The sequence below is a fragment of the Dendrobates tinctorius genome, unplaced genomic scaffold (assembly GCF_039654945.1).
Source record: "Dendrobates tinctorius isolate UK_male_01 unplaced genomic scaffold, ASM3965494v1 ptg000162l, whole genome shotgun sequence".
Lineage (NCBI taxonomy): Eukaryota > Metazoa > Chordata > Amphibia > Anura > Dendrobatidae > Dendrobates > Dendrobates tinctorius.
Genome location: NW_027361829.1, coordinates 36602970 through 36629078, shown reverse-complemented (window position 1 = coordinate 36629078; position 26109 = coordinate 36602970). Strand labels below are relative to the sequence as shown.

Below are 26109 nucleotides of genomic sequence, written 5' to 3'. Positions count from 1 at the left end.
CAGCTGTGCCATCGAGCCTGTCACATAGCGCTCAGATATTCATTGGGCCTCACACAATCCAAAAGTGTCCAGTGTCCAAAAGTGTGTGCAGAGATTCAAAATCTCCCTTATCCTCTAGTCACTTTGGTCACAGCTGTGCCATCGAGCCTGTCACATAGCGCTCAGATATCAGTGGGCCTCACACAATCCAAAAGTGTCCATCCAGTGTCCAAAAGTGTGTGCAGAGATTCAAAATCTCCCTTATCCTCTAGTCACTTTGGTCACAGCTGTGCCATCGAGCCTGTCACATAGCGCTCAGATATCAGTGGGCCTCACACAATCCAAAAGTGTCCATCCAGTGTCCAAAAGTGTGTGCAGAGATTCAAAATCTCCCTTATCCTCTAGTCATTTTTGTCACAGCTGTGCCATCGAGCCTGTCACATAGTGCTCAGATATTCATTGGGCCTCACACAATCCAAAAGTGTCCAGTGTCCAAAAGTGTGTGCAGAGATTCAAAATCTCCCTTATCCTCTAGTCACTTTGGTCACAGCTGTGCCATCGAGCCTGTCACATAGCGCTCAGATATCAGTGGGCCTCACACAATCCAAAAGTGTCCAGTGTGCACAAGTGTCTGCAGAAATTCAAAATCTCCCCTGTCCTATAGACACCTTGTACCTTGTTTTACATTACTATATAGTTTGTTGGATTTTGTCTACATTTCTACCAAAAATGAGGAAGGCTGGTGGAAGAGGCCGTGGAATTGGGCATTGGTTGGCAGCTGGTAATGATGGTGTTGGTGTTGGATCTGATGGTAGTGGCAAGAGCAAAATAGGACCGAATGCAGGAGGTGCTGACCCTGCGTCATCGTCTGGCTACATAAGGCCTCGAACGCTTAGTTTTCTAGGAGTTGGCAAACCGCTTTTAAAGCCAGAGCATCAGGAAAAAGTTTTGTCTTACATTGCTGACTCAGCCTCCAGCTCTATCGCCTCCTCTTCTGAAGTTGTAAAAAGTAAAAGCACTGAGTCGTCATTGGAGGCTCATGTTCATGAACCACACCTTTCCTTGTGTCCTTCACCCCAACCAAGATTGAAGGATGACGCAGGCCATACTACTGATTACTCCATGGAGCTGTTTTCACATACCATGCCTGGATTATCAAGTGAAATGGTGAATTACCCAGGCCAAGATGAATCTGACATGGAGTGCACTGATGCACAGCCGCTGATGGATGATTCTGCTGGTACATTCACTCAGAGCACTACATTGTCCTCGCAGTGTACAGAGCCAGATTCTGACCCTGATGAGACTCAGGTGCCCCTTCCCGCACACTATACCACCATACCCGGTGACACAGAGGAAGGTGCACATGACATAGAAGAGGAGGTGATGGATGACCCAGTTGTTGACCCAGATTGGCATCCATTGGGGGAAGAGGGTGCTGCTTCCAATAGCTCAGATGAGGAGCATCCACAGCAGACATCGACATCGCAACAGCTGTTATCTGGCAGGCCCGGAGCACTCCAAAGACAGGTTCCAAACATCAAAAGAGTTGCTGGACAGCTTGTCCAGAGGGTCAAAAGATCACAGCGTGCTACGCCGCAAAATGTCTGCCAAAGTAGGAAGAGTGCAGTGTGGCACTTTTTTGAACAAAATCCTCATGATCAGGCCAAGGTTATCTGTAAGAAGTGCGCAAAGACCTTTAGCCGAGGGAAAAATCTGAAAAATTTGAATACCAGTTGCATGCTTAGACATTTAACCAGCATGCACTTGCAAGCGTGGACACAACACCAAACCTAAAGTGCCACATGTGCAACTGATCACAACGAAGGTAGTCAGCAACGCTACATTGTTTCTCCCACTGTAAGCCCACCGGTTAGCACAGCAGCAAATGTTGAGGTGTCGTTGCAAGACCACAGCAGTCAGGGAATCCCACTGTTATATCAACGAAAGACTGATTCTAGGCCATCAGAAAGAACACCAACTCCATCACCATCATCAACCCTCTCTCAGTCCGCCCTGTCCACCGCTACTTCCACCATATGCAGCTCTCAAGTCCAGCTCACCCTCCCAGACACTATGAGTAGGTCAAGAAAGTACTCAGTCTCTCATCCGTGTACACTGGGTTTGAACGCCCACATTGCCAAACTAATCTCGTTTGAGATGATGCCCTTTCGGTTGGTGGAAAGCACAGCTTTCCGCGAACTCATGGCCTATGCAGTACCACGCTATGACCTACCCAGTCGCCACTTCTTCTCTCGTAAAGCCATCCCAGCCCTCCACCATCATGTGAAAGACCACATTGTCCATGCACTCAAGCAGTCAGTGAGCGGAAAGGTGCACCTCACAACCGATGCATGGTCCAGTCGGCATGGCCAGGGCCGTTACGTGTCCATCACTGCGCACTGGGTTAATGTGGTGGATGCAGGGTCCACAGGGGACAGCGGTGGTGGGACAGTGCTGCCTAGCCCACGGTATAGGAAACAGTTGGCTGTAGGCGTTCGACCCTCCTCCTCCTCCTCCTCCTCCAGAAGTGAAAGCTCTTCCACAGAGCGCAGTCGTACGAGCACTCCATCTGCAGCTGCCACTGTTGCACACGATGTGTCCCCATATCGAGCAGCTAGTGGAAAGCGTCAGCAGGCTGTGTTGCAGATGATGTGTTTGGGCGACAGACACACCGCCGAGGTGCTGGCCGAGTACTTGAAGCGACAAACTGAGTCATGGCTGGGCAGTGTACATCTTGAGGCAGGCAAGGTAGTTAGTGATAACGGCCGTAATTTTGTGGCAGCCATAGCCCTTTCAAAACTCAGCCACATACCTTGCTTGGCTCACACCTTGAACCTGGTGGTGCAGTGCTTCCTCAAAAATTATCCGGAGTTAACAGCCCTGCTCCAGAAGGTGCGAAGACTGTGTGCGCACATCCGCCGGTCGCCTGTACACTCCGTTCGTATGCAGAAGCTGCAGCGATTGCTCCACCTTCCCAACCACCGCCTCATTATCGACATTGCAACAAGGTGGAACTCCACCCTGCACATGGTGGAGCGGCTGTGCGAGCAGAGGCAGGCCATAATGCATTTGTGGGAGGATACACGGCCAGGCACTTTGAGAGCAGACATGGAGTTGACAGGTGTGCAGTGGTCGAAGCTGAAAGACCTTTGTAAAGTCCTTCAGTGTTTTGAGGAATGCACACGGCTGGTAAGCGCAGATGACGCCATCCTAAGCATGAGCATCCCACTTATGCGTCTGCTCATGCAAACTTTGACGCACCTTAAGGAGCAGGCGTCTGCAGCCAATGTTGATGAGGAGGAAGAGGAGGAGGGAATCCTTGATGACATTCAGCCATTGTCTGCTCAGGGACCTCTCCTGGACGAGGTGGAGGAAGAAGAGGAGGAGGATGATGATGGGGTTGATTACTTAGGGGAGGAGGATGCATCTCGTGGGGCAAGTGAAAATGTTGGCGTGGCAAGGTCTGGTACAGGGTTTGTGCGTGACTGGAGGGATGTGGATTTGCCAGAAAGTGCTCCTCCACCCAGCACTCGCAGTGCATCATTGACACCGGGAACATTGGCCCACATGTCAGATTATGCCTTGCGGATCCTAAAAAGGGACCCCCGCATTGCCAAAATGATGAACGATGACGACTACTGGTTGGCCAGCATTTTGGATCCACACTATAAAGGCAAATTACAAAACATCATGCCACAGGAGAACCTTGACCTAATATTGGCTAATAAACAAGCAACTCTGGTAAATCGGTTGCTTGAGGCATTCCCAGCACACAGCAGCGGTGATGGTTCTCACACGAGCCGTACGGGCCGGGGGCAGCTTGGCAGAGGTGTTCGTGGTGCACACAGCAGAAGTGGCGTTGGAGACAGGGGTTTCATGACAATGTTGTGGACTGATTTTTCAAGTACCGCTCACACAACTGGTAATACTGCATCGATGGAAAGTGACAGGAGACAGCAGTTGTCAACTATGGTTACAAACTACTTTTCCTCCCATATCGATGTTCTCCCACACAGGTCATTCCCCTTTGACTATTGGGCCGATAAACTGGACACCTGGCCTGAATTGGCCCAATATGCCTTACAGGAGCTCGCTTGCCCAGCTGCAAGTGTGCTATCGGAAAGAGTCTTCAGTGCAGCTGGATCAATCCTGACAGAAAAAAGGACCCGTCTGTCAACCCAAAATGTGGATGATCTAACCTTCATTAAAATGAACCACGCATGGGTTTCCAAGGATTTTGTCCCACCTTCCCCTGATGACACATAGGGTGACAGAAAAATGGCTTGCTTTGGTCCACCTCTTCCTGGTACTTCACCTATTTCGCCTTTTGCATCAGCTGAATGTCCAACATCAACATATGCCACTTTCTAAAACTCCCTAACTGTGCTGCCTCCCCCCCATGGCCGGGGTCACCACCTAGCGCACGACACCGTGCGAGTGCCGTTGCCCTGGACAGGTGGGTAGGCCGACTCTTGGGCACGGGCACTGGCACAGGGTCCCTCATAGTGCAATCAAGTGTCTCTGACGGTGGTGGTGCACACCCGCCGTCAGACACACCGCTGTACTATGAGGGGCCCAGTGCCAGTACCGACGCCCACGAGTGGGCCGCCCTTGCTTGGGCAGGGCCCCAGCATTTGCAATCTTTACCTCTCCCTGCTCCTCCGCTGTGTAATCTGGGCCGTCAAATCCATACTGTGCCTGACACCATCTGAGCCTGCCTCCTGATGTATAGACATATATTTTGAATGTGTACGCTATCCATACATGTTATCCGGGGATACGGTACCCTTTCTAACCTTTGTGCAATCACGTGCAATCCATACTGGGCCTAACACCGTCTGAGCCTGCCTCCTGAGACATATATTTTGAATGTGTACGCTATCCATACATGTTATCCGGGGATACGGTACCCTTTCTAACCTTTGTGCAATCACGTGCAATCCATACTGGGCCTAACACCGTCTGAGCCTGCCTCCTGAGACATATATTTTGAATGTGTACGCTATCCATACATGTTATCCGGGGATACGGTACCCGTTCTAACCTTTGTGCAATCACGTGCAATCCATACTGGGCCTAACAGCGTCTGAGCCTGCCTCCTGATGTATAGACATATATTTTGAATGTGTACGCTATCCATTCATGTTATCTGGGGATACGGTACCCTTTCTAACCTTTGTGCAATCACGTGCAATCCATACTGGGCCTAACACCGTCTGAGCCTGCCTCCTGAGACATATATTTTGAATGTGTACGCTATCCATACATGTTATCTGGGGATACGGTACCCTTTCTAACCTTTGTGCAATCACGTGCAATCCATACTGGGCCTAACACCGTCTGAGCCTGCCTCCTGAGACATATATTTTGAATGTGTACGCTATCCATAAATGTTATCCGGGGATACGGTACCCTTTCTAACCTTTGTGCAATCACGTGCAATCCGTACTGGGCCTAACACCATCTGAGCCTGCCTCCTGAGACATATATTTTGAATGTGTACGCTATCCATACATGTTATCCGGGGATACGGTACCCTTTCTAACCTTTGTGCAATCACGTGCAATCCATACTGGGCCTAACACCGTCTGAGCCTGCCTCCTGAGACATATATTTTGAATGTGTACGCTATCCATACATGTTATCTGGGGATACGGTACCCTTTCTAACCTTTGTGCAATCACGTGCAATCCATACTGGGCCTAACACCGTCTGAGCCTGCCTCCTGAGACATATATTTTGAATTTGTACGCTATCCATACATGTTATCTGGGGATACGGTACCCTTTCTAACCTTTGTGCAATCACGTGCAATCCATACTGGGCCTAACACCGTCTGAGAATGATAGATGGGGCCCACCATACACTGGAACATTCCAAAGGTGGACATCAGACACTGGAGCAGCATTTACAGGGCCCATTATACACTAGAGCATTAGAAATGGGGCCCATTATGTTTGGAGCATTATTTGGGCCCATAAGACAGCAGAGCTTCATCCATGGGGACCAACATATACTGTAGCATTATGTGGAGCTCATCATATACTGTTTCAAACATTATATGGGACCAATGATTCTGTATGGAGAAATAGATGGGCCTCGTCATGAGATGTAAAAAGTGAGGTATTTTTCATTGTACTATACCGCTATTTCTCTGCCGTATCGGAGCATGATGAGTTGTGGTATGTGTTAAAGGGGCGCTCTTTCGCCCAGGGCACATGAAAACCTGGAGCCAGCCCTCCCCCCCCACAGTCTGTAGCCAAATAACCCCCATTTTTCAGTGCGTAACTTGTATTATGAAGTTAATTAAGGTTGACAAGCTTAAGTAAGAAGAATTGATGCTTTTGGCATTCAAATGGGCACTGTTGGTGTGTTTCCTGTCCTCCTCTCACTGCCGACTTTTATTCCCCATTGACTTACATTGGGTTTCGTGTTTCGGGATGACCCCGACTTTTCCCTATAATCGGACGATCTTGCTCGACCCGACTTTTGGAAAAGTCGGGTTTCACGAAACGAAACGCGACCCTAAAAAACCAAAAGTCGCTCAACTCTATGCATAACAGTACTGTGATCTATTGATCAGTAAAAAGGGGTACATCTTCATGACAACATGAACACTGATGTAAGGACCCGATCCAGACTGGGTGTGTCCCTTTAAGTAACCCTGGTCTGTGAGTAGCTTTTGTACACCTCAACTCACCCCTAACTTATCCTTCTACTGTTATATGGTTTAAATGAATCCATTATTCACTAATCTCATATATTCATGATTGATATATTAATCTCACAATATGAAATCTGACACAAGAATTGAGAGTTATCCTATTTGTCGGTGACCCTGTCACCAAGGTTCAATGGGAGGAGCTACCTCCAGTCTCTGTGGAGACCAGACAGGGTTCTGGAAGGTTCCCTGAGGAGTCTGGTTCAAGATGTGACCTAGAGCAGACCTCATGTGAGGGGTCTCCCGACCTCCTTCAGGCTCCAAGCCTGGAGGTTCATCCTTCTCTTCATCTCAAGACTTAAAGCCAGGCCAAATGTCTTGGATCTTCCCCTGACTTGTACAGCCAAGATGGCTGAAGACTTTTAACCTTTTGTTTAATCGTGGATCCCCGCTGTCCGGTTTAAGGTGTGTTTCTACAGCATTAGGTCGCACTAAATGTGTACAGAAGAACCTATTGCTCTGAGTGTTGAGGAAATCGAGGGTCCCCCGCCTCACCGCAAATTATACGTTATTTACTTCAAGTATATTTCTGCACATAACTTGACCAGCTGGGGAAATGAATACGGGATTTCAGGTCTGAATATATTGACATATATTCCCTCTTCTGCCTTTATGCCACCAAGAGACTTTGAGCTTCTTATAATTACCTGCAAGTACTGCATCTAACTAATACAGGTTCTTAAAGCTCCAGAACCTCAATTCTGTGTCAGAATCCAATCCTGACCTGTATTTGCCATGGATTCCCCATGTGAACTGTTATCATAGCTCCATGTTATTTCTCCTTGTTCTGCTGAAGTAAAGCAGCTGTTGTCCCCGAGACCTGTTGTCTGTGGTTATTCAATTGACTGTGGACACTGCATGGGGATGGATAACAGAGAACGGAATGGCCCCATACCAGGGCTGTTGCACTGAGGATGTCACTATGAGCGATGAAGCCGTTTCTGGGTGCAGTGCATCCTAAAATAGGAACCGTAAACCATCATAGAGAAATATAATAATTGAGTGATGGGCCATGACGTAACCCGGAATTGACGTCTACAAGATGGCGTGATTACATCCGGGCGTCTTGCATTCCAGCGGTGAACCACATGTTAATGTGGTCACATGATAGCGCACAAGGGAGGCAGGCAGGCGGTTCTGGGCGCCATGCGTTCCAGCGGTGAAACACAGGGCACGATGGTCACATATTGATGCACATGGGAATCGGGGGATGGCGCGACGATACGGGAGAATTAGCATCCACGGGGAATTGAGGTATGTGATGTCAGACGCCGTAGTGGAAATGAGGCTGCATATATTTATATAAAAGGATAGTGAAATAGGATCTCTGGACATCACCTTCCCCCCACATAGGGATACAGTATGGCTGACCACATCTAACACAAGAGGCTTATGCCACTGCATGGCCCATGTCTACCCACTGTTTGTTAATTTTGTTCCCCTGATGAATCCCTTTTACCAGGGAGGAAATGCATAGGGAAGATATTCATTCTTACTTACATGGTAGGGTGCCAATAGCAGGCTACATTTGGGCACTGTCCTTGTAAGGACAGGAGCTATACTAGGGCACAACAGGGAGTGATAGTTCCCCTTGCCCCCTAAATATACTATTGCTCTGGCTATATGGGATCTGGCCACTGGCAGAATTCTACAGATGGGTGAGATCAAACAATTTTTTATGAGCACTGGTTGGCAAGAGCACTTTATGTGAATCTTGTATTTCTTGTTTTTATGTCTGAGGTTGAAATACCTTTAATGTATTATTAAAGGCTATGTTTTAGATTATATATAAGGAGACTCTCCAAGCTAATTTCTGCAATGCCCAGAGGGTATTAATAGTGTTACTTGGATTGAAGCACTATAGCTGTATTGAGTATCAAATGCCCTAAAGATCTCAGCAGGATGTGGCAGATTCGTGACAGGTTGTTACCAACATCTGGTAAGAATTTCATGTTAATAGCACCTTTAGAAATATTTTTACTTGGAAAATTGATAACGTATTCAATATTTACCATATTTTTCAGACTTTGAAACGCCCTGGACTGTAACATGCACCTATGTTTTAGAGGACGAAAATACAAGAAAAACAAACAAAAAATGTGGTCATGGCACACTGTTATAGGGTAAGCTGCTAGCACTGCTATAGGGGAAATATCCCTTATCCTGGTGTATATATGCCAGCCCATCCTGAAACATATGTCGCTATCCAGGTATACATGACCCCCTCATCCCCATCCTGATATACATGGCCCCCATACCCATCCTGGTGTACATTGCCATCATTTCCATCCTGGTATACATGGCCACTGTCCCCATCATAGTATACATGGCCCCCATCCACCATCCTGGTATACATGCCACCCATCCTGATATACATGGCCCCATCATGCTGCACACATATAAAAAAAACATTCTACTTACCTTCCCTCCGCTCTCTCGCAGCGGCATCCTGTTCTGATGCCAGCAGCTGTCTGCAACATGTAAGCAGCACATGACATCACTACTTTGCAGCTGCTGGAATATTAATTGCTCTCCATGCCCAGGAGTATGGTGTGGGGAGCAGTGAATATTCATCTTCTTTAATAGCATGCACACTGTTAGTCATAGCCACTGGCTTCCTGCAGTTTCTGGGCGATCACGTGTGCCGGCTCTTAAAAGGAATGAATACTCACTGCTCTCCATTTCCATGGGCATGGGGAGCAGTGAATATTCATTCTCTTTAATAGCAGGCACAAGTGATCACTCGGTGGCTGCAGCTAGCAGATATCAAAGAAAATGAATATTCACTGCTCCTCACGCCCATAGTTCCTTCCACCTCTAGGTGCCAGTTTCAGTGCATAGAGGTGGGAGGGACAATGGGCATGGAGAGCAGTGAATTTTCATTTTATTTTACAGTGGGAAGTGTTAGCTACAGCAGCCAGCTCCTGCCTCTTGTGACTCGCTCTTCCACTGCTACAGCTTCTCTCCCATCCACAGGGGACATATACGGTACATCATGACTATAAGGCTATGTGCACACGTCTGGAATTCCCGCAGATTTTATGCGTTTTTGACACGTTTTTTCGCCGTGAAAATGCTGCGAAAATGCATAAAATAAACAACCCATTGAGTTCAATGGCATTCCGCACATGCTCTGCTAATGCTGCATATTTTTCCGTACCGGAATCGCATCGCGGAAAATTACGCAGTAGGCTCATTCTTTTTGGGGAAATGCGAGAATTACGCACACAAAGGAATGCATTGTTCCACTTACTTTCCGCATGTGGCTATGCCCACCATGCGCAAAGTAAGCGGAAAATGTGCGGATGGTACCCAGGGTCTGGAGGAGAGGAGACTCTCCTCCAGGCCCTGGGTACCATAGCCCTGTAAAAAATGGAATTAAAATAAAAATGATTTCTGATGACATAGTGGTCTCGCGAGATGCTACATCATCTGGGGTCATTGTCGCAAGGCATCGCAGGGGACGGGACTTGCCGGGAGCATCACTGAGGCCTGGGAACGCTGCTGTGGACGCCGGAAGGTGAGAATATCACAATTTTTTTATTTTTTTTTATTATTTTTAACATTATATCTTTTTACTATTGAGGCTGCTTAGGCAGCCTCAATAGTAAAAAGTTGGTCACACTCATCAAACACTATGTTTGACAAGTGTGACCAACTTGTCAATCAGTTTTCCAAGCAATGCTACAAATCACTTGGAAAATGCTAGTATTCTGCAAGCTAATTACGCTTGCAAAATGCTAGTTTTTTGGGAGAATTACACGGGAATTATGCATGCAGATTTCTCACGTATTTCCCCCGGCAGGGAGTTGTGGAATTGCTGCAGAAAATTCCGCGAAAAATCCGCACGTGTGCACAAAGCCTAAGACAGCGTGTATTATGTATTTTTAATTTCTAGAATTCCTGTGAGTATATTTCTCTCTTCATTAAAAGGAAACTATTCAAACATACGAACCCTAACTTTATTTCACCAATCAATGAAATATCTATAATGGGACAGTTATTTTTATTTGTCTTTGACTTTGCTTTTCCCTGGATTCAGCCTATTAGAGTCTATAATTTTTAGTTGTCTCCCAAACATTGTGTAAAATAACAGATTTTCATTTCTGACCAAAAGGATCAATCTGAATTCTATTCCACTGTTCACTGGCGATGAAAGTATGTAGGGCTGTAATGTAAATTTTCCCAGAACTAATACTTCATAATGTATAATTTCTGATTGACAATGTCTGTGCTGTTTTCACAAGGAATATTAGTTTCAAGTTATTCCAGCACTGTGTGGAATTATCACACATTTCTGCATAAGCGCTTAAGGCTCATACAAAATGCATGAGAATTATGTGACATTGTAATCACCGACTCTACTATTCACACTGCAAATATCAAAATCAAACATTCGCTTCCTTCCTTACATGAACACTAATTGGACATATTAACATTAATCCTTCTTTTGCAACCTAACCTTTCAGTATGACTACATTTCTCAACACATTCTGCATATGCAACTTCATGACTGATACATTGTAAAGCTAAAATTGAAAGATTCTCTGTAAATGTGCTTTAATTTCTACAGTTGTTCTCTTCTGCTAAATTGGTTGTTCACTCAGGGCACCCCTCCTCTTTTGCTTCTGCTCTCTGGGCCCCAGGGTATAATAAAATATCGTGCTCCGGCGCGCCATCATAGGCGGTGCACATCTCGGCCCAGGGCACTTTCCTGGTACTGCATAGAAGTCAAAACAGAACAGCAGAGCAACTCCAGGAGAGATCCTTCCACCTATTCTGTGACAGGCTGGTGGCATGTACAAGTGCCACTCATCAGGATACCAGAAGTGGAGCTGCGCCTGCAGGGGATCGTATGAGAGGTAAGCATGAAAAACTTTTTTTAAAAATAAAATGAATTAAATGGGTGTTGAGAGGGGAGCAAATGATAATGAAATAAAGTAGTGTGGTGGGGGCTTCAAATGATGTATTGAGGTGTGGGAGCACAAATAATGATGAACTGGGGGTGGTGAAAACTGTATTATCTGTACACTATACATGATATTCAGAGCTCCTGTATATAAAGTCACTGGTGATCACTGTATTACCTGTACACTACTGTATATACTATGTACAGAACTCCTGTTTATAATGGCACTGGTAATCACTGTATCACCTGTACAGTATACACGATACTCAGTGCTCCTGTGTATAATGTAACTGGTGAGTCACTGTATTACCTGTACATTGACACTATATACAGAGCTCCTATGTATAATTTCACCGGTGATACTTGTATTACCTCTACACTGACAGTATATACAGAGCTCCTGTGTATAATGTCACCAGTGATTACCGTATTACCTGTACACTGACACTATATATAGCGGCGCTTCTGTGTATCATGTCACCGTTGACCCCTGTATTACCTGTACACTGACACTATATACAGAGCTTCTGTGCATAATGTCAGTGGCGATCACTGTATTACCTGTACACTGACATTATACACTGTATGTTATGTACAGAGCTCTTGTGTATAATAGCACTTATGGTAATATTAGCATTGCTTTTTTTTAATAATGATCAATATTGTAGTATTCGGTCACTATGTGGTGGTAATATGTGGTCTGTCATGGTGTGGCGGTATTTGTTCCTTGTTTGTTGTATTATTCGGTCACTATTTGGTGTTAATATGAGGTCAGGACATGTTGTGGTGGTATTTGTTCCTTCTATGTGGTATTATTCGGTCACTATATAGTGGTAATTTGTGGTCTGGTCATGGTGTGGTGGTAGTTGTTCTTTGTGGTATTACTCGGTCACTATGTGGTGTTAATATGAGGACTGGACATGTTGTGGAAGTATTTGTTCCTGCTATGTGGTATTATCCAATAACTATGTGATGGCAATATGTGGTCTGGCCATGGTATTTGTTCCTTGTTTGTTGTATTATTCGGTCACTATTTGGTGTTAATATGAGGTCTGGACATGGTATGGTGGTATTTGTTCCTTCTATGTGGTATTATTCAATAAGTAGATAAGTATATGGTGGTAATATGTGGTCTAGTCATGGCGTGGTTGTATTTGTTCCTTGTTTGTGGCATTATTCGGCCATTATATGGTGTTAATATAAGGTCTAAACATGGTGTGGCAGTATTTGTTAATACTACAAGGTAATATTTGGTCACTATATGTTGGCAATATGTGATCTGGCCATGGAGTGAAGGTATTTGTCCCTTGCATGTGGTATTATTTGGTCACTATGTGATGGTGATATGTGGCCTGGCCATGGTGTGGCTGTATTATTCGGTCACTACGTGATAGTAATATGTGGTCTGGTCTTAGTGTGGATCTATTTGTTCCTTAGTTGTGGTATTATTTGGGCACTATTTGGTGTTAATATGAGGTCTGGACATGGTGTGGTGGTATTTGTTCCTTCTATGTGGTATTATTCGGTCACTATATAGTGGTAATATGTGGTCTGGTCATGGTGTGGTGGTATTTGTACTTTTTGGTATAAATTGGTCACTATGTGGTGTTAATATGAGGACTGGACATGTTGTGGAAGTAGTTGTTCCTGCTATGTGGTATTATTCAATCAATATATGATGGCAATATGTGGTCTGGCCATGGTGTGGAGGTATTTGTCCCTTGTTTGTGGTATTATTCGGTCACTATGTTGTGGTAATATGTGGTCTGGCCATGGTTTGGCGGTATTTATTCCTTGTATGCTGTATTATTGGTCATTTAAAAAATTTATTTGACACAGTACCTTATATACAGTATATACCTTTAAAGAGTACTGGATATTTTAAGAAATGTTTAATATGTTAGAGTAAAGTAAACCCTGCCAAAAGAGTCTATCTTGTCGTGGTGGCGGCTTAAAAAATCTTTTGGCCTACACCAAAGCTGATGGTTTTGTATGTGATATGGTGTTCAAAGGGAATTATTAAAGTGTGATTGGTGAGGACTTGGTGCAAAACTGGAGTTTTTATAATGGTGGGCAGTGGGACTGTGGAAATTTCGAGGGGTGGAGGTGGAGCTGGGGTGGAGCCTTGGTGGAATCTCAAGTGTGCCCAAAAATGTTGCCAACATGGGTCCCTGAAATTTCTGGTGGCAGCATTGTGTCCAATACTTGGACAGCCCCTTCTTAAATGCTATATCACGCAGTGTAAATTGTTAATATCAGATACTCACCTACATTAATTACAGAGTGGATGAGTGAAACTGGTATGGACAAAGACTAATCTTTTCTAGTTCATCAGAGGAACAGCCAATATATTGTTATGGAAATATATATGTATATGTATTTCATATAGATCTCACTTGCCTGCTATAGGCTATATACTCCATATACTGCTATATACTTATGTACTCTTATATATTCTTATATGTACACAGATACATATTCACAGTTTGAACCTTATAACTAGTTGGTGGAAATAACCTGCTACCCAGTCATCTCATTGTCTTGTGACTTGAGAAATATCTAGCAGACATAGGGAATGAGGAACTTAGGCCAGTTGGTCCGGCCGATATTGGAGACTTGCTGACAAGTGCAAGACTCCGGACAGTAAATCACGTGGTGTCTAAATAACCCCAGGTCGGACACCCATATATGTTCATGCATTTAAACTGACCAATTAGCTAAGAAGTAAAGCCTTTATGTTGATGAGTAACCACTCCTTTATACGAACTGATAAAAGACCATGAATATGAATAAACTTCCAGAGTTCTACTGGAATGAGTTGTTGCTAAGTGTAGCTTCCTCTTTTCCTTTTAGAGCTCAATAAGACTCTGTCTAATCAGGACAGGTCACAGTATGCACAGGGGTAAAGTCACCCAGCCAAAAAATCCACGTCAATATTAACTTCAAAGCCTAAACAGCTTCAGCATAAAACGAAAAAACTTTGTAATTATCTATGCAAATTGCCTCTTCAAAGAAAAAGAGGACTTGAACTCTATAGTGCCACCTGTTGGTAGTAGCGATCCTGTAATTATATAAAAACATCTTGAAATAAAAATTTGGACAATAAGTCAATTATTATAAATTGATCATAAACCATAACTGATTTAATGAGCACTGTACCGTTCGTGTGTACTTACACATGCATGGCTTAATCTTTGAGACAAGTATATGCTACAGGCAGGATTAACCAGGTAGCCCCACAACATGACTGGACCACGTTGATGTGTTATTTTACACTTGGGAATACAGAATTTAAGAAGGGGTTGTCCGAGTACATGTTGCATGCATAGCAACTTATATTCCAATTAATTTCCTTAGGTTTTTGTTTCAGGTTGTGGCAGTCTGTGCCTCCCTTTTCATTAAGCTGAACATCACATTCATATAGCTCCCCATGGCTGGGTGTCCATTATTCGTGGTCTCGGTCCTGCTCGGCCCTTATTCACACTTATGTCATTTAAATTATGGTAATATTTTAATACTAAAGGTTAGGACCATACTGAATAGGGTCACTTTTACGCGGTGGGATCACTTTTATGGGTTTTTTTTATCAAAATTATGTTAACTAAGTACCCTATGTTACTTTCATGTACTATTGCTATTTATTTACTGCAGGGTATTTGCTGATTTTGTTTATACCTTAGGCTTTGTCTGGCTGCAATCAAGCAGACAGGCTACATTTCACATTGCCCGTGGTTTGGGCAGCATGAATTTAGTGACACATTTTCTTTAATTGTGCCAGTACTTGATTTACAAACAAAGAACAAGGCACATATTTGCAATCTTACACTAATATAAGTCAAACCTGAGTCACTGGGTATGAGTTCCATCAGCCTTAAGAGGTTACAAAGTCTCCATGACTACACAGCAGTGAAAGAAGAACCAAAACTTTTCTGTAATTCTATATTTTCTATACTACCATAATACTATATAATGGTTCCATGTGACTTTGAAATGATCATATTACATGAAAAAATCATCTTATTAATTTTACATGCTGTTTAATTCATCTACCAGTAAATAATGTTTACCTAGCACAGTAATGCACTATGCAGACCAACTCTCCCAGGGATGTCGGCTATGTATTTGACACATGTTAATAAGACATTTCTCAGCATTAACCCAGTGTTTATCTACAACCAGGATATTACAGTCCCAAATCAGTTTTGTCAAAACAAATATAAGCCCTTAACACATCTTCTAGGATTCAGTGGACCTGCTTGTCAGTTTACTATTGAGCCAATCCAGGAAATATACCAGATGTTCTTAACGTTACTTGTGCCTGTGTCCAACACACTATCCAACAAAAACGAGTTTGCGCCAAACGTACAAAGTAGCTGCCCCATTGCCTTCTTAGAAATGCCAGTTTTTCTTAGCAATGCAGTAGATCAAAATTTTGAGTAGGAGACCACATAATATTTAAGACTCTTGTGCCTGAGTGAATGTGGTAGTTGTATGATAACCTATAATTGTAGAAATGACAGAAATTCCTCTAAAGCTACTAAATGAAAAGTTTACAAAACCGAACATGAGGTTCTTGATCCCACTGCCACATCATATAGAATCTTTATCTAGGTCCCTAAGCCATATCTAATTCCTAACCCAAAAGCAAAATCGTAAGAGCAGGGGGAGCGACCTGCTGTCTCACATCACCCATGCTGCAAGGCAAAGCCCCTATGGCTCCAAGCTGCTCCACCCCAAAAGAACACCACGACTGCAGCAATGGCCACCACACAGCAACAGCAAAAGTGAAATGAGTTGAAAAACTCAACACATTTTCTCAGCTTTGTAGTGGACTCCTGATCAGAATGTTAAACTTAGAACCTCATCTTTAGTTTTGTAAATATTTGTGGAACTAGATCAATGTATGGTTTTTGAATGTACTGTTGTTTTACAGTTCTAGCTAATTGTGTGACTTTTTTGCCCTTTGGTGGTACAATGATTGTAAAATATAACCTTTCTATACTAACTGTAGATGTGTTTATCTAGTTTGGTAGACAGCAGAGATACAGTGCAAAGCACAATCTAGAGTAGTCAATTCATGTGAAAATGGCATTACAATCTGTAAACGTTGGTTTCCTGAATGTACGCCACTGCTCCAAGCATGGAGACTATACAGTCCTACCTCTGGCTGCCCCATACACAATAAGTAGTGTTGTTCATACAGTCCAATATCCTTTTGAAATGAGGGACTCCGGACTTGCATCAAGATTAGTTAGGGTCCCATATGGGGGGGCACCCTGATCAGCATCATAAATTGTTATGGTGTACTAACATCTTTATATCTATTTTAGTTTGCTTCTAATTTGCCTCCAGCATTACCTGGTTTTAAGTTTGACCAACAGAAAATGTACATATTATGCCATATTGATACTGGATAGCACAGTAATACGTGGGTATGGTAATTTATATTATTTTCTGGTATGTAAAGATTGACTTAATCATAAATCCATCAATAAAAAGTTGTAACAATACTTGGCATGGACCACTTATTCATACCTGCTTTGGTAGTCACTTTTAGAAGGTAGCCATCAAGGTCAACATGAAAGTGAGGTGTTTCATATGGAAGTGAAATCCGTGTTCCATTCCACTTGACTGTTAGATGCTGATGAAGACTAATAGTGCTTCCTCCCATTACTAGAGCTACTGTCTTTGTCCATGAGAAAGAATGTGTCCGTCGAGCATCATTTTTTACTAGAACTTCAAAAGATGAGGTAGAAGATGAGCAGTCCCTGGTCAAGACATACTGACAAGTTCCTTGAAAGTTGAATGTTCGTCCATCAAAGGTATTGTAGTGGGGATCTCCAAATACAGTACATACCCCAGGTTCTGCAATATATGTGAATTATAATTAATATACACTTTTAAAATTATAACATTGGTGGCTATGCACAAATAATGTCATGCCAGATATTTGTAATGACAAAAATATTGGGAAGCTAGTAGGATCAAGGCCAATTTAAAAGAGGGCAACCTAGAAGACTTACAGACATGGCTTGCGTTAGGTTAGTTGAAGCACTATGTAACACATTTTATTGACATCTCCTCACTTATAATATAGTATGTACAGTAGCTTGTGAAAATATTTACCCTCTTGGCATTTTTTTGTGTTTTGCTCCCTCACAACATGGAATTTCACTTTTTTTGAGGGTTTGCATCAGTTCATGTAAAGAACATGCCTACAACTGTGAACATTTGGTTTTCAACTTGATGTGAAGCAAACAACAAATAGGACAAAATAACTGAAATTTTCAGTATGCATAACTATTCGCCACCCTAAAGTCAGTACTTTATAGACCCTCCTTTTGTGGCAATTACAGCTGCAGGTTGCTTTGGTAAGACTATGAGCTTTCTACTCCTTGCCACTAAGATTTCTGCCCATCCCTCAAGGCAAAACTGCTACAGTCCTTCAAAATAGATGGCTTTTTCTGGTTTACATCAACCAGACCCAATCTGGCCTGACCAAAGATTCTCACTTGGATTAAAGTCTTGGCTTTGACTAGACCACTCCAGAGCATTTACATGTTTCCAGTTAAACCACTTGAGGGCCATTGTCTTGTTGTAAAGTGATCCTCCATCCCAGTCTCAAATCACTAATAGTCTGAAACAGGTTTTGCTTAGGAATATCAATGTACTTCACACTATCTTTCTTCCCCTCAAATTGAACCACTGTCCCTGCTGCTGAAAAACATTCCCATGCCATGATGCCTCCACCACCATGTTTCACTGTGGTGATGGTGTTCTTGGGGTGATGAGATGTGTTGGTTTGGCGTCAGACATAGCATTCACTTTGGTGACCAAAAAGTTAAATTTTAGTCTCATCTGACCACAAAACCTTCCTTCATTTATTTGGGGAGTCTGCCGTATGTCTTTTTGCAAACTCAAAATGAGTCTAACAATTTCTGTGTGCAAGTGAAGGCTTTTTTCTATGCACTCTTCCACAAAGTCAAGAAAGGAGAAGATGAGAGCATTCAATAAGATGTTAGTAGATTCAGGGTTGAAAATAGAGAGATAATGAAAAATGTTTGAGTTGGAGATGGCAGGAGGTGGCAAGAGCTTGGATATACGATTTGTAGGACAGAGCAGGAAAATTAGGAGAGATGAAGGAAAGATGGTAAGTTCAGTTTTGTCCTCTTTTAGTTTTAGGAAGTGAGTGGAGAAGAAGTGGGATATGGCTGATATGCAAATTGTGTCTTCAGAGAAAAAGAGGAATTGAACTCTCAAGCACCACCCCGAAACACCATGTAGGAACATTGAGATTCTGAGTTGGGTTTTGTCCTAAGTCACATTTCAAAGCTCATTAAAGGGTCAATAGTGACTTGTAGCAATGTTGCTTCCAATAGGTGGTGCTATAGAGTCCTCTTCCTCTCTGAAGAGGCAATTTGCATATTAAATTTCCCAGGGGAGCATTGAACAGCAAATAAGCCTTCTTACCTTGACATGCCAAATCTGGTATGTCACTCCCCACAAGGAGAAATGTTACCCCTTAGACCTCAGTCAAGAGCCTCTTATCTAACCAAATCAGTTCTCATACTTTGCACTGATGAGGGGCAATACCCCCAAAACACCATGTCTGAAAATTGAGATTCTGATTTGGCTTTTGTCCTAAGTCACATTTCAAGGCTTGTTAAAGGATCATTACTGAATTGTAAGAATCCAACAGGTGGCACTATAGAGTTCAATCATTTTCATCTCTGAAGAGGCAATTTGCATATTAAATTTTCCAGAGGAGGATTGCATGGCGAATAAGCCTCCTTACCTTGACCACCAGAGCTGAAAAGTCACTCTCCTCAAGAAGAAATGTTATCCCTTAGATATGGCTGATAGACACTCTGGGATTCTGGACATCAGAGAGGTGATGTCTGAGCCAGAGAGGTAGATCTGAGTGTCATAGACATATAGGTGGTAATGGAAGCCAAGGTAACAGTATGAGCTGTTCCAGGCCAAAGGTATAGAGTGAAAAGTGTAAAGGTCCAAGGACAGAGCCTTTAAAGACACCTACAGAGACAGGGCGAGATGAGGCAGTCGTATGGGAGTGTGACACGCTAAATGTGTGGCTAGAAAGGTATGAGTAGATCCAGGAGATGGCAAGGTCTTTGATGCCAAGGGAAAAGAGAGTTTGTAGTAGTAGCGAGTAGTTGACTGTGTTAAAGGCCGAGGACTGATCTAGAAGGAGGAGTATAGAGAATTGTCTGACAGCTTTGGCAGTAAGTAAATTGTTAGTAATTTTGGTCAGGGTGTTTTCGATATGGATGCAGAGGTTGGGTCGGGACATTATAAGTGTAAGGGGGGCTAGAATAGGAGAAATGATAAGTGTAGGAGGACATTATAAGTGTATGGGAGCCAGAATGAGGGAACATTATAATTATATGGGAACTGGAATAGAGGAAATTATAAGTGTATTGTTCTTTTGGCAATAATAATCCTGGTATAGTGGACTTTGATCAGTAACAGGATGATGGTTGTATTCAAACACTGTGGTGGAACTATGTGGCCATATTGTGGCAGTGATATTTATTCCTTGTATATTAGTATTACTGGCACTATTGGTTTTGATATAGTGGACTTTGCTCAGTAACAGTATGAAAATGCTTTTTATTTGATAACTATATGACTGTAATATTTAGAAGTATAAAATAGAAAAATTGAGCTCCAGTTATTCCACCAAGCACTTTGTAAATGATTGCGATTGCAAGCTCCATTTGGCCAGGCCATCTGAGCCAGTGGTTCCCACTCTCGTAATGACAGATGATACACCCTTTGTCTACAAAAACATAAGGCTTCATTCACAAATCCAACATGCACATTCATGTGCTGTCTGTTTTAACAACGGATGTGTATCCGATCAGTGAGTCTCAAAGCATGTCCTATCCTCATCTATTTTACAGATCAGACTGATCTACTAATGTCAACAGAGCTTTGGTAAAAACGGAGAAAAAAAATTCAAACAGGTTAAAAAAGGATAAGAAAATAACAGATGCAAAACAAATGATGCATGAGGGAACAATGGTGCATTTTGATGGATGTAAAAGTGGGAATGGATCTGTCAATGTGGCCTAAGGCTTGTCCTTAAGGCCCCATTACATATAACGATGTCCCAGTGATCCCACCAATGATCCGACATGGATGGGATCGCTGGGACATCGTTAGGCTGATCGCTGGTGAGCTGTCACATAAACAGCCCCTCCAGCGATCAGGACCAGCGAGCAAGCTGGTTTCTATTGTAAACATCGGGTATCCAGGAGACACGGCTCTTGGCTACCCGCTGTTTACCTTGGAAACCGGCGTTACATGCTTAGTTACCTTGGAAACGCACACGCTTGGTTACCCGCTGTTTACCTTGGATACCAGCTCCCAGCGCGAGCACGCTGGTATCCAGGGTAAACAGCGGGTAACTAAGCAACGTGCGCGCTTAGTTACTCGCTTTTTACCCTGGTTGCCAGCATCCTCGCTAGTCCTGATCGCTGGTGAGTCTACCTGTTTGAGAGCTCACCAGCGATCATGTAGCGACGCACCAGCGATCCTGACAGGTCGTATCGTTGTCGGGATCACTGGTGCGTCGTTTAGTGTAACAGGACCCTAAGTAAATTAGGGATAGAGTAATATTAGTGTTTTGTAACAGGGACTGACTGACTTCAGATTTATTATACTATTACATGACTTTGACAAGTTTGCATTATTACCAAATAGTGGTAAAGTAAAAATGAACTTACTCACTTTCAGTGCAAATTGGGCAACATCCCTTTCTATTCAGAATTTTCCCCTGTAAAGGAGAACCACATAGAGAAAAATAACAATATGAATAATAAGAAAATCCTAAATTTCACATACTTAGGTGGCTTCTATTGATCTCAAGTTTTGCACATTTCCTTCAAAACATAATTGAACAAAAATTAAATAAGACATAAATATTTCAGCACAGCCTTTAAAGCTATCAGAGATACTATGCGATACGACGATGTAAAACACATATGGTGCATAGTTAGCATGCCATTAGGACGAGCCGGGAGCATTATAAAACACATTTTCATCGTAGTTGGAAAGAATTGACATTTCCAAAACAAATCTTTAAATATGTTAGCATCTGCATCCTTTCAACTCCATTTTTACCATTGCAAATAAATTTCTATTTTTATATAAATAAGTAGTTTAATAATATTAGTATTAAAATTATTGAAATATGCAAAAATCTTTTGAAGTGGGCTTTTTGGTCACTATATCATACTGTACATAAAAGTTTGAAATGTTATCCATCTCCACACCACCACCATCACATGGGTGCACTATGGGGTAACTGTGACACAAGAGGAAACCAATGTGTCACAAATCAATCCATTTTTGGATCTGTGGCAGATCTGGCCTCTCAGATTAAATTTTTTTTCCTTTCAGAGGGGTTAAATGCAGTTTTTCCCCGCTGGCGAGCTGGTGTTACTGCAGTGCTGCTGGGTCAGCTGATATTGTTGCTGACCACTCCCACATCTTTTAAAAGGTCACTTGAGGCATCAGCTGACTGTTGGTGATACAGTTCCTCTTTGGAGACCAACCTTTTCAGAAGCAGCTCTCTGGTGGCTGCCAAGTCTGGTGTTTGGAGTCCTGTTGCTGTGCTATCTGTGGTGTGGAGTTAAGTAGTGGTGTGCACAAGCTAAGTGTTGTATTTTTGCTACCTTGTCCCTTTGGTGTCTGTCACTTCCCCCTGTGCGTTTAATCTGCAGAGGTGAGGCTAGCGCACCTTGCCGGCCAGTGCACTAGCCAGGGCAGATCTAGGTTACAAATAGGGATGAGGCATCCTGACGTCAGCAGGGGGAAGGACCTGCATAGGGTGTTAGGTGAGAACAGGGACAGGCTCAGGAAGGAGCTTAGGAGGTGACCGTCCCTGATTCCTTATTGCCAGGGCCTTCCTCCCCCCCTATCCCCTATTCCATTGGTGTTGTGTTGTTGTGCCGTTTGGTGCCCGACCAATCACTGGGTCATGTCACACTTGTCAGTCACTCCGTGACACAATGTTTGCTATGTATGGGGACATCATCACTTTTATTAGTCCTATATTAGACGTAGCTGTTTTTACTCCTTTTTGCCACAGTAAGTAACACTGAACTGTGACATAATTGTCATGCCCGCCATGTCTGTTATGCCGCATGACCCCTGGAGCAGTGTGCACGCACATCTCACTGTTATACCCGTCATGTCCATTATGCTGCATGACCCCTGGAGCTGTGTGCACACGCACCTCATGACTGTTATGCTGCATGATCCCTGAAGCAGTATGCACGTGCACCTCATGGCTGTTGTGCTGTGTGACCCTGGAGTGGTGTGAACGTGTACCTCCTCATGGCTGCATGCCGTTGCTGTGTGCGTGCCCGTCTCTGCTCTGCCTGCTGTGATCCTCTCTGTGGTCCTGGAGGACCTGACCATGTGATCCTCTCTATGGTCCAGCAGAATCTGATCCAGCAATCCTCTCTATGATCCTGGAGGATCTGAACCAGAAGTCCTCCCCTGGTCCTGACCCGGAAGTTCAGGTGATAATGCCCTATATCAGACCGCCCCTTCCTATGGTCGGGGCCTGAGTATCATGTTGCTTCCCTGCATGGCTGCTTGGTATGCTCAGTCGCTCCCTGTATTCTGTGCCCCTGCACTCTGCCCTGTTGTGCTTCTCTGCACACGCTCTGTGCTTGTATTCTGCCTCTTGTCCTGTGCCATGTCTTGTGTTGTCTTTTGTGCCATGTTTTGTCTCTGCTATCCTTAGCCTTGTTGTACTTCCTATGTTATCTGTCTTTGCCTGTTATGCCATGTTTTGTCCTTGCTATTCTTAGCCTTGTAGTACTTCCCACGATCCCTGTCTTTGTCTGGTTTTCCTTACCTTGTCCTATGGTGCTCTCTAGCACATGCCCTGGCTAGTCTCAAGGTTCTGTCGTGACCCGGCTTTGGGCTTCGGCCTATGTTCCGCTGCTAGCTCTATACTCTCTCTCTGCCTTGAACCCTACCCTGGCGTGTTTCTTTGCACGCGCAGGCCCATGTCTTGAACTCTGTGTCTAGTTCCGTTTTTGTGCTCACTTGCACCTTTCGTACCAGGCTTCACCGTGCAGTATTGCACGTGTCTTAGTCCTGTACCTTTGCCTAGTCCTGCCTTGTGGCTGCGTGCCCCTTGCATGCGCCTGGTCGTACCCATGCCCCCCTGTTTGTGCCTCAGCCGAGCCGCTCTATACGTGCCCGACTGTCTGTGCCTCAGCCGTGCCTGCTGGCCAGTGCTTTAGTGGTCTCCGCCTGTCTGTACCTCAGCCGTGCCGCCTCTAGTCATGCCCGCCTGCCTGTGCCTCAGCCGGTATCGCCTGCCGGTGCCTCAGTCGCATTTTCCGTGCTCCCTTGCACTCACGCTGTTTCTCGCTCTGTGCATTTTCATGCTACACTAGCACAAGTCTTTTGCTATCCTTCCTCTGTCCTGAACCTTGGCTCTCTGTCTTGTCCTGTACTATGACCTAGTTTCTGTACCTGGCTCTGGGCTCTAGCATACGCTCTGCTTCTCTTTCCTGTACCCGGCTCTGTGCTACTGCCTACGTTCTGCTCTTTGCCTTGAACCCTGACCCTGGCATGCCCCTCTGCATGCGCAGGACTCTGCCTAGAACCCTGTCCTTGGTGTGCCCCTCTGCATGCACAGGACCTGCCGTTAACCATGTACCCTGGCGTGCCTCCTAGCATGGCCAGGACCATTCTTTGTGCCGTGCCCCTGGCATGCCTCTAGCACACGCAGGACCTTGAATCTTGAATCCTGGTGTCTGGACCTGTGTCGTGCCTCCTTGCCTGAATCCTGGTTTGCCTGCCGGATTACCGGAACCTTCCGATCGCTGCCAGAGATCCTAAGCCTGATGACTGTGGCCTGATGTCCGGAGCTGATGTCCACAGCCTGATGCCTTGATCCTGTCGATCGTTGCCAGCTGTCCGGAGACCGATTCCATCAAGCCCTTGCTGTACCCAGGCATACCACCTAGCACGTACCATGCCACGGACCTTGGTGTGCCCACGCACGTACCTTGCTATGTAATCCCTGTTATCACGTCTTGCACCTGATGTTACCCTGAGTTCGCCTTAATGAAGATACCTTCAAACCACGCCTTGTCTTGTCTTATTTCCTGCACGTCCCCTTGTCGTTAGACACTCACACATTGTGTCTTCCTTGAGCCGGCCTTCTGGTTCCAGAAGCCGTGGTGGCTCACCCCCTTGGTCTTGCCCCTGACACTTCCTTATAGGGGGTGGTTCCTCACAAGGTCAGCTCGCCCTCGGGGGGTGGGTGCCTGGACCCAGAGGGTCCATTCTAAAAAATGACTTAGCTGAAGCTGACTCCGTCACAATAATTATACTTTGCATGTTTGTACTCTGACATGAATATTTACATTATCCCTTTATTATGTGACTTTATTTCTTCTTGTGCTATGACATCACTTAGTCATTAGCTGTGATATTACTTTGTTTTCATCTCTGTTCAGTGACATTGCTTATCCCAATCCTGTGCCATCACTACATGCAATAAGTTTTTCCTATTAATGTGTTTATTATACATGTACAATTACATCATTGTATTTGTTTTTGTTGTTTGTTTTTTACACCGCTTTGTATAGTCTGTAATGCTTATTCTATTCCATGTGTTTTTATTATTACTGTGTTGTGTGATTGCTGTGTTTCTATGTTTTTACTATTACATTATGCATTTACTAATCCTACACTGTAATTTCAATATGTTTATTATCCATGTGTTGCGATATCATTTTATGCATTATCCAGATGTTGTGACATCATTATGTGATAGGTGCAAATATATGAAGAGTGGGGGTTGCAGATATTCTACATCTAGCTTTCTATATAAACACCAAAACATGGAGCAAAAACACAAACACCAGAATTTCTCAAATAAGGTAAAATATCAGATTTTTTAATGATATAATAGATAAAAAAAACAATCACTGAGTTGAATAGTACAGAGCTATCGGAATAATAATATAAAGAATAATCTTTATTTTTATATAGCGCTAACATATGCCGCAGCGCTTTACAGTTTGCACACATTATCATGACTATCCCCAATGGGGCTCACAATGTAAATTCCCTATCAGTATGTCTTTGGAATAAGGCTATAAATGCCAAGATGTGCAGCAAACTACCACAGACAAGACATAAAAGTAGGACAAGGTAATACATCATACATCAAAACAGATCCCAAGTATCATAATCCATCCAAAATAAAGTGCCAGTGCATACTCACAAGGAGTTATTGGGACAGTTAAACCTAAAGTGCCGTATAGGTAGGTAATGCTAAACTAACATGGAGATTTCTATCAGTCCTCCGGTCAATGGCAACTCATATGGGACTCACCACCTAAAAGATTGAGGGACCACAAAAATATCAAGAGTAACTCTCACCCATTTTGATGTCCATCAGTGGTATTCGAGCCCCGACGCGCGTTTCGCAATG

At 43.8% G+C, this 26109-nt stretch overlaps 1 protein-coding gene across 1 annotated transcript in view; it reads right to left on the bottom strand.

Annotated features, from left to right (window-relative positions):
* The window catches only part of BMPER (BMP binding endothelial regulator), a 495935-nt gene that overhangs the window by 194258 nt on the left and 275568 nt on the right, over positions 1–26109 (bottom strand). The window contains exons 11-12 of the mRNA XM_073549959.1: positions 21366–21411; positions 17148–17477 (exon numbers count right to left, since the gene is read on the bottom strand). Coding sequence (XP_073406060.1) covers positions 17148–17477; positions 21366–21411 — 376 coding nt within the window. The remainder of the gene's footprint in view (positions 1–17147; positions 17478–21365; positions 21412–26109) is intronic.